The 10,000-nt window shown below is 45.7% G+C and overlaps 1 protein-coding gene across 1 annotated transcript in view; it reads right to left on the bottom strand.

Moving 5' to 3' along the window:
• Nucleotides 1-10,000, bottom strand: part of macf1a (microtubule actin crosslinking factor 1a) — a gene marked incomplete at its 5' end in the record, with an annotated part of 389,501 nt that overhangs the window by 174,432 nt on the left and 205,069 nt on the right. Inside the window, 7 exon segments of the mRNA XM_080531631.1 lie at nt 3,844-3,921; nt 4,323-4,451; nt 4,580-4,877; nt 5,079-5,233; nt 5,509-5,602; nt 5,895-6,022; nt 9,067-9,162. Coding sequence (XP_080387757.1) covers nt 3,844-3,921; nt 4,323-4,451; nt 4,580-4,877; nt 5,079-5,233; nt 5,509-5,602; nt 5,895-6,022; nt 9,067-9,162 — 978 coding nt within the window.

Below are 10,000 nucleotides of genomic sequence, written 5' to 3' on the forward strand. Positions count from 1 at the left end.
CCCAAGCAACCCAAGCCACAGCGTCATAGTTTGAGTCCCCGGACCCCCCTTCAGACAACGGACCACCCTGTGACCTACGCCGACCGTGCCCTACCACAAGAGGAAGAACCTTAGTTAACCTTCTCCTTTTGAGTTGGGCTATACGCCGAGCACGGTTTGGAGTGTGCAGATCCCCAGCAGACAGGGCCGGCCCAAGTCATACACGGTCTAAGTGGTCGCTTAGGGCCACAACCACTAGAGGGCGCCACACTTTGAAAAATTATTTGAGTACTGATGTTGGATGGAGGTGAAAGGATGGACAGCTATATGAATGAATGAATGAATGGTCTTTATTGTCATTGCTACAGTACAGGTACCAAACAACGAAATTTAGGAGGGGTGGCTCCCCTGGTGTTAGGAAAGAAAAAAAAAAAACTTTAAAAAAAACACAAGAAGGGAAGGAGCTGGTTTACATAAATAAAGGCTATGTACACTATCCACTATACTATACTGTACAGATAGACGACTAGGGTTGTCATATTGCACATAGTGTTATTGCACATTTATTTAAAGTGTCGCAGTTTGCAGGCTTGAAATGTACATATTTGTGCCTCAGCACTACACCTGATTTTTTCAGTCCAGCAGCTGCCATCAATCCGTCCAGACTGTCCAGGTCCCATTACCTAGGTCTTTGCTGTGTTCAGGGCCTGGACGGCCCTGTGGTAGAAGCTGTTCTTCAGTCTGTTTGTCCTTGCGGCCATGGTCCTGAACCGCCTTTTCGAGGGCAGCCGGGTAAAGTGTTCGTACCCAGGGTGGGTTGGGTCCCTGGAGATCTTGGAGGCCTTCCTGAGACAGCGTGTGTTGTACAGCTCTTCCAGAGAGGGGAGGGGGGCGCCGGTGATCTTCTGGGCTGTTCTCACGACTCTCTGTAGTGCATTTCTCTCCGCGGTTGTGCAGCTGGAGAACCAGTTGCAGATGCCGTAGGTGAGGATGCTCTCCACTGCGCCACGGTAGAAGGTCACCAGTATCTCCTGCTTGCTGTGTTCCTTCCTGAGGACTCTCAGGATGTATAGCCGCTGTTGTGCCTTCTTGATGGTGGCTTTTGTGTTGTCCTTGTGTTGTCCTATAGTTTCTACAGTAGCCTGTTGTTTTGTTGTTAACATAGTTAACCATTTTGTATTGTTCACTTTATTTATTTTGAGTATTTTGCACAGTTTTTATTACCCAATAACCCTAACCCACCTTTTGTCATTGTCTCTACTTATAGACCTTGTTATGTGCAATTGTGTTGCTTTTATAGTTTAAATATGAAAAATCGTGTGTGTATGTGTGGGGGGGGGGGGGGGCACATTAGAAATCTTGCTTAGGGCCACAAAGGTCCCTGCCCTGCCACCGGTGCCTGGAATGGCCAACAGGCCCTCCTGCTTTGTGTCGCCTCCATCTCCTGTGTGCTAATTCCCCCAGCCTCAGTGAGAGGGTTATCACAAGACACACACACACACACACACACACACACACACACACACACACACACACTCAAGCTCAGTCACACCCTGATGGGATTAACTAGAAATAGGGGTTCACTGGGATTCAATGTATGCATCATTTTATTATATATACACTACCGTTCAAAAGTTTGGGGTCAACCAGACAATTTCATGTTCTCCATGAAAACTCACACTTTTATTTATCAAATGAGTTGCAAAATGAATAGAAAATATAGTCAAACCTTGCTTTCGTCAAATAATGCATCCTTTGCAGCAATTACAGCATTGCAGACCTTTGGCATTCTAGCTGTTAATTTGTTGAGGTAATCTGAAGAAATGTCACCCCACGCTTCCTGAAGCACCTCCCATAAATTGGATTGGCTTGATGGGCACTTCTTGCGTACCATACGGTCAAGCTGCTCCCACCACAGCTCAATGGGGTTGAGATCTGGTGACTCCGCTGGCCACTCCATTACAGACAGAATACTAGCTGCCTGCTTCTTCCCTAAATAGCATAATAGCATTGGAGGTGTGCTTTGGGTCATTGTCCTGTTGTAGCAGGAAATTGGCTCCAATCAAGCGCTGTCCACAGGGTATGGCATGGCGTTGCAAAATTGAGTGATAGCCTTCCTTATTCAAAATCCCTTTTACCTTGTACAAATCTCCCACGTTACCAGCACCAAAGACCATTACATTACCTCCACCATGCTTGACAGATGGCGTCAGGCACTCTTCCAGCATCTTTTCATTTGTTCTGCGTCTTCTCACAAATGTTCTTCTGTGTGATCCAAACACCTCAAACTTCGATTTGTTTGTCCATAACACTTCTCCTTCAATTCCTCTGTCCAATGTCTGTGTTCTTTCGCCTTTTATTGGCCAGTCTCAGATATGGCTTTTTCTTTGCCACTCTGCCTAGAAGGCCAGCATCCCGGAGTCGCCTCTTCACTGTAGACGTTGACACTGGCGTTTTGCGGGTACCATTTAATGAAGCTGCCAGTTCAGGACCTGTGAGGCGTCTATTTCTCAAACTAGAGACTCTAATGTACTTGTCTTCTTGCTCAGTTGTGCACCGGGGCCTCCCACTTCTCTTTCTACTCTGGTTAGAGCCTGTTTGTGCTGTTCTCTGAAGGGAGTAGTACACACCGTTGTAGGAAATGTTCAGTTTCTTGGCATGGAATAGCCTTGATTTCTAAGAACAAGAATAGACTGTCGAGTTTCATATGAAAGTTCTCTTTTTCTGGCCATTTTGAGAGTATAATTGAACCCACAAATGTCATGCTCCAGATACTCAACTAGCTCAAAGGAAGGCCATTTGTACAACTTCTCTAACCAGCAAAACCGTTTTCAGCTGTGCTAACGTAATTGTACAAGGGTTTTCAAGGTTTTTCTAATCATCCATTAGTTTTTTAACGCGATTAGCAAACACAATGTACCATTAGAACACTGGAGTGACGGTTGCTGGAATTGGGCCTCTATACACCTATGTATATATTCCATTAAAAACCAGATGTTTGCAGCTAGAATAGTAATTTTCCACATTAACAATGTATAGAGTGTATTTCTGATTAATTTTTTAAATAATTTTTTAACCTTTATTTAACCAGATAGGTCAGTTGAGAACCAATTCTCATTTACAATGACAATCTGGCCAATTGGCAGAACAGAGGCAAGTCTGGACACAAAACACAACATAGTATATACGATATAAAACATGAGTGCAATACACAAGTATCAAAAACATCTATACATTACAACACAGTATGTAAAAGATAGCAGGGACCAGGGGGAGGTTATCTTAAAAGCAGGTGCAGTGATCCGAGACAACATCTAAAAGTGAGTGTTTAAAAGTGGGTAACGCGATCAGAGTGGTGAGTTTTAGTGTCAACTGCAACGCATTCCAGTCAGTGGGGGCAGCAAACTGAACAGAATGACAGCCAAAGGAGGTGCGGACTTTGGGGGGGACCAGAGTGATATATTTGTTGGAGCGGAGATTGCGTGTGCTGGATGGGAAGTTCAGTAGTAATCAAGTAAGTTTTTTTCAATGTTATCTTCATTGAAAAAAACAGTGCTTTTCTTTCAAAAATAAGGACATTTCTAAGTGACCCCAAACATTTGAACGGTAGTGTATATATATTTATATATAAAAACAATTCTTATGCATTCACACTCAACCAGACACACACACACACACACACACACACACACACACACACACACACACACACACACAGACACAAAGGGAGAGTGAGACACAGACAGACAGACAGACAGACAGACAGACAGGCAGACAGGCAGACAGACAGACTGACAGGCAGACAGACAGGCAGGCAGGCAGGCAGACAGACAGACAGACAGACAGACAGACAGACAGACTGACCAGTAGTTTGCAGTACTGGTGCTCCAGCTTGGCCAGGCTGTCAGAGTAGCTGGTCCTGAGGGCAGGAGAGACGCTGGCCTGGGGGGGAACACAGGGTCAACACCATGGGGGGGGGGGTGTACTTCATAGTTGCTGGTTAGGGTTAGGGTGTGTGTGTGTGTGTGTGTGTACCTCATAGTTGCTGGTTAGTGTGTGTGTGTGTGTGTGTGTGTGTGTACCTCATAGTTGCTGGTTAGTGTGTGTGTGTGTGTGTGTGTGTGTGTACCTCATAGTTGCTGGTTAGAGTGTGTGTGTGTGTGTGTGTGTGTGTGTGTGTGTGTGTACCACATAGTTGCTGGTTAGGGTGTGTGTGTGTGTGTGTGTACCACATAGTTGCTGGTTAGGGTGTGTGTGTGTGTGTGTGTGTGTACAACATAGTTGCTGGTTAGGGTGTGTGTGTGTGTGTGTGTGTGTGTGTGTGTGTGTGTGTGTGTGTGTACCTCCAGGGCGCGGGCCTCCTCCAGGCTGGGTAGCAGCTCCTCCACGGCCGTGTGTGTGGCGTGGTGCTGCTGCAGGTTCTGCTCCACCGAGGGCAGGTCTGCCCCCCACTCCCCCCGCTCCAGCACCTCCTACACACACACACACACAACATCACAAACTCATCACAACTGACCTCAACTAAACTCATGGACAGAAACCATCATGACATCTTAATCGTGTGTATTTTTTTATGTGTGTGTGTGTGTGTGTGTCTGACCTGTGTCTCCTCCACCCAGCCCAGCAGCTCGTAGATGAACCTCAGGCTCCCCTCGTCCTCTGATGACGACACGGCCACCAGCTGGGCGCGGGACATGGGCCTCCTGAGCAGGCCGGCCGCCCCCCCGACCACCACCGCCCCCACCGCCCCCAGCAGCGTCTGCCCCAGGGAGAGGCCCCCGTCCTGGGCATGGACCGCTGGGTCGCCCCCCTGGGTGGTGGTGGTGAAGTGGCCCTTGCGGTAGACGCTGGAGCACTGCAGCCTGAGAGACACCAGCTCCTCCTGCAGACAGGACACTCTGGAGGGAGGGAGGGAGAGGGGGAGGGAGGGGGGGGAGGGAGGGAGAGAGGGAGAGTTAGAAAACGGAGGAAAGTTGTATCTTTTTCACACACACACACACGCACATAGTCCACACATAGTCCACACACACACACACACACACACACACACACACACACACACACACACACATACACCCCCCCCCAGGGCTGTGTCTCACCTGAAGGCCAGTTGGTCCACCTGGTAGTAGTTCTGGTCCCGGAGAAGGTTGAGGTCCAGGTGCAGCTGGTGGACCAGAGCCTCGCAGTCCTGCAGGTACACAGCCAGGTCCCTCTCACAGCAGGGGGGCTCCCCACCCTCCACCAGAGACATGTCCTACGGTGGGGAAAAGGAGAGGGAGAAGAAGAGTCAGACTTGAGTCCACATTGAACAGGGGGAGGAGAGAGAAAGCAGAGGAGGGAGAGAGAGAGGGAGAGAGAGAGAGGGAGTAAGAGAGGGAGAGGGAGAGAGCGAGAGAGAGGGCGAGAAAGAGAGAGAGAGAGAGAGAGAGAGAGAGAGAGAGAGAGAGAGAGAGAGAGAGAGAGAGAGAGAGAGAGAGAGAGAGAGAGAGAGAGGGGGCAGAGGGAGAGGGAGAGGGAGGCTGGACTCACAGCCTGGAGTGTGTTCTTGGCCAGGGTGAGCTTCTCCTCACAGTCCAGAGACATGTTCTGGATCTTATTGGCCTTCTGCAGCAACAGCTCCAACCTAACACACACACACACACGCACACACACACGCACACGCACACGCACACGCACAGTTAAGAAATACTGTAAGCAAACAATAGTATTATGCCTAATGACATCAATGTCAACAAAAATGTTGATAAATGGGTATGGGCAGGGTTAAGGTTAGGGTCCAGGGTTAAGGTTAGGGTCCAGGGTTACGGTTAGGGTCCAGAGTTAAGGTTAGGGTCCAGGGTTAAAGTTAGGGTCCAGGGTTAAGGTTAGGGTTAAGGTTAGGGTCCAGGGTTAAGGTTAGGGTCCAGGGTGCTGACCTCTCCACGGCGGGCCTCAGGGCCTTCTCTCTCTCCAGCATGTCCAGGATCAGCTTCCCCCACTCCTCCTCCAGGAAGTTGGGATGCAGGCCTGGGGGCAGCTTGATACGCCCAAACTCCATCCATACCTGACACACACACACACACACACACACACACACACACACACACACACACACACACACACACACGTGAGGGCTTGATTTGGATCCACAATGACATGGTTAGGGTGTGGCAGTACCTGTATAACAGTATCATTCTACAAAGACATCGCACATTGCTGCACAACCATTTGCACTCTCTCACACACACACACTAGGGATGGACGGTTTTTCGGTTAAACCGAAAACCGGGGTTTATAAAAATAGAAACGTTTTTTTATCAAAACCGTCTGAAACCGGATTTTTTTTTTTTTTTTTTTTTTTTTTTCCTATGTTGTTCAAAGAATAAAACTGGAACATGTCACATGTTTGTCGTGTGTGAAAATAACAATGATACAGTCTGAATCTGCCGCGCAATGAGTGAGAGGTTTGGTCAGTTGTGAAGAATAACTGAGGATTAATATCTAATTGGGATTATATTTAAGGGTAACGAATCACTCTATGGGAAAGATAGTTGCCTTCAGTTATTGGTAGATAGGAAAGGTTTTTTACAATTACTCGCTTACATTTAATAAGATCATTTTCGCTGCTCTCTGTAAAGCGCATTGGGTCACTTTTGTGAGAAATGCGCTATAGAAATAAAATGTGATTTGATTTGATATCAATCAATCAATCAAACTTTATTTATGTTCTATAGCACAAATCATGCATTGAATGTAACTCCAAGTGCAGTATTTACTAAACCACAATATAATAAAACAAGAGCTATACGGATCAAGAGTGTTTGTGCACAGCACCACTGTGTGTGAAGGCGCTACTGAAAGTGATGACAGAACGCATGTCTCAGAAGATACGCGGTCACTTAGTGACGCAAAGGTAGTTCTGTATTTATCTCTATCTGTATTAGTACATTTATTTTGAAAGCTCTATTTTGACAGCTCTACCATGGGCACTTTTATTTTGATGGGGCATTCTTTGTTGATTGACTTACGACAGTTCAGGACGAGTCAGTCTCGCGGCATGTGGTTTTTATGAAAAGCTTTAAGTATGTTCACTGCATAATTCTAAGTCTAATATTTCAGTGATTATTGAGCAGTATTCAAATATTTAAATACATTGAGCAGCAGCTGAAACTTTGTCTAAGAACCAAGATATTGAGAAAGCAGTTCATTCAATGAAGACGCTGTTCCAAGAGATGATCTTCCGTGCAGGCGTGCACCCTGGATCAGCGGAGCTGGTGTGTTAAGTGTTCATGTGTTTTCATGTATGGTGTAGCTTACAAAAGTCTGCCTTTCCACTTATATTTGTGAAACTAAGTAGCCTAAATGTGTTGCGACTGTGCTTACGGTGTTTTAATGGTGTTCGACATGAGTGTATTGTAGCAGTAGGGCTCAATTATTTGAAATTGTCGCTCTCTTTTTTTTTTTTTTTTTTTTTTTTCCAGACGTTTTTCGGTTAACCGGAAAACCGCGGTTTTAGTATTTGACGGTTTTTCGGTTTCAATAATTGGAAACCGTCCATCCCTAACACACACACACACACACACACATACACACACACACACACACACACACACACACACACACACACACACACTCACAAACACACACACTCGTTGTGAGTGCTGTTGCTGCTGTCTGGGACATTGCTGTTGGGTTTTGTGAGAATTCTTGTTCCCTCATTGGTGAAACAAGCCGCCAACCAATCAGAATGATCAGACTTTTATTCAGAACATTTTAAATGAACGTAAACGTTGTTGAAATGACACACTCGCTAGTCAAAGTATTCCAGTGCAAAGATTTGGTGAGTATTAATCCATTCTAATGCATTCTAATTGTATGCACCCAGATTGTGGAATGCACTGCCAGTTTACATTAGGGATGCAACCTCAGCACATACTGTATGTTCAAGTCAAGACAAATAACCCATCTTTTTAATATTGCCTTTAAATGACTAAATCATTAAATTATGATTATATAATGATTGGAGCACTTTCTGCGTTATTCTGGAAACAACCATTCAAATTGGATACGATGTGACTTGTATCCATCCGTCAGAACTTGATACCTGTCAACGGGTCAGATTCACCCTGGTTTAATCATTCAGATGATTAGATATTATGGTATAGCCATTGAGCTGCACTAGTCAGTCTGAACAGCTACTAGCTAGCGCCTAGCATCACTATCACCTCCCTCGCCACTTCCTGTTATTTCAGACGCAAGGCCCAGTGCCACTGCTCTGATCCAATCGCGGCAAGCGGGCTCGTCGCACGCTATCCAATCAAAACACAGCGACGCACGTTGTTTACTTTCATACCGAAAATGTAAAAAGAAAATGCATGGTGAGGTCATGGTGAGGTCACGTGGGAGCTGCCTTTCTTCACAACAATGGAGGTGTTATTTGAAGGTTTTATTTTTAAAGGGAAGTTATTAGACAGAGATGGTGGAGAGAGACAGGAAAGTGAGGAGGAGAGGGTATGTTAGCAGGACACGGGCCGGATTCTAAGCCATAATAATAATAATAATAATAATAATAATAATAATAATAATAACACTAATAATAATCGTTTTATTTGCCATGCAATCAACTTGTCAGTCATTGTTGGAATGTGGTATGTTATGCTCTAGACACAGGGTCAGCTATAGTCAGCACCCCTGGAGCAATTAGGGGTTGAGTGCCTTGCTCAAGGGCACATGCAGCTCCCTCCTGAGGCAGGGATCACAAAGGACACAAAGGAGGAATTGTAAATGTGTGTCTTCTCTCATACAGAACAGGATTGAGAACAGCGGGAGATTTTCTAAACGCCCTGGCCCAGAGATCAGGAAGAGAGCGTGTGGTGGCAACATCCAGGTCACACTTTCCTTCTCTCCCCCCCCCCCCCTCTCTCTCTCTCTCCCCCTCTCACCTCACTCTCTCTCTATTTAGATATCGTGTTGCTGTAAGACTGTGTGATGTGTGGATAATTCATCTATTTATCCACCAGTATTGAGCTAGCTGTATGTGTTAACATGTGTGTTTCTCCTGGTCCTGTGGTGAGGTTGTTAGTGGACATCTCTCCTCTCCTCTCCTACCTCCAGCAGCTTGTAGAGATGCTCCACACAGCTCTTCTCTGTTTCCTTAGCAGGGATCTCTGTCTCCTTCAGGTGCAGGTACTCATTATAAAGTGCCTGAGGGAAAGAGAAGGTAAATGGTATAATGGTAAATGGACTGCACTTATAATAATAATAATAATAATAATAATAATAATAATAATAATAATAATAATAATAATACATTAGACTTATATAGCGCTTTTCTAGACACCAGCGTCCTCTCTCGACTGCCATTTTTTTTAAAGTGAAAAATGTTACGAGTATGATCAATGTAATGTTAGCTAGCTACCTCTAAACATGGATTTGGCTGGGCATAAATGAATTAATTTGAGGTGGTAAACACAGTCTGTGTTTACTTATATAGCGCCTTTATCCAAAGCGCTTTACAACGGCCTCTCATTCACCCATTCACACACATCCATACACCAATGTGCCGGCCCGCTGACTGTGAGCAATTTGGGGTTCAGTGTCTTGCCCAAGGACACTTCGACATGTGGCCGGGGCTTGAACCGCCGATCTGCCAACATTGCGATCATTAGAAGGCGGCTCTACCTCCTGAGCCACAGCCGCCCCATAGAAGGTCCAAAATGTCAATGCTATACTATAATATGTACAATAATATTAGAATACAACACTACTGTACTACAAATACACTCACCGGCCACTTTAGTAGGTACACCTTTTCAACTGCACGTTAACGCAAATATCTAATCAGCCAATCACGTGTCAGCAACTCAATACATTTAGGCATAGACATGGTCATGTAGACATGGTCAAGACGATCTGCTGAAGTTCAAACCAGCATCAGAACAGGAAAGACAGGTGAGTTAAGTGACTTTGAACGTGGCGTGGGTGTTGGTGCCAGGCTGTTTATTTCAGAAAGGGCTGCAGATCTACAGGGATTTTCCTGCAC

Source organism: Nansenia antarctica, assembly GCF_963989245.1.
Source record: "Nansenia antarctica genome assembly, chromosome: 5".
In the NCBI taxonomy this organism is placed as follows: domain Eukaryota; kingdom Metazoa; phylum Chordata; class Actinopteri; order Argentiniformes; family Microstomatidae; genus Nansenia; species Nansenia antarctica.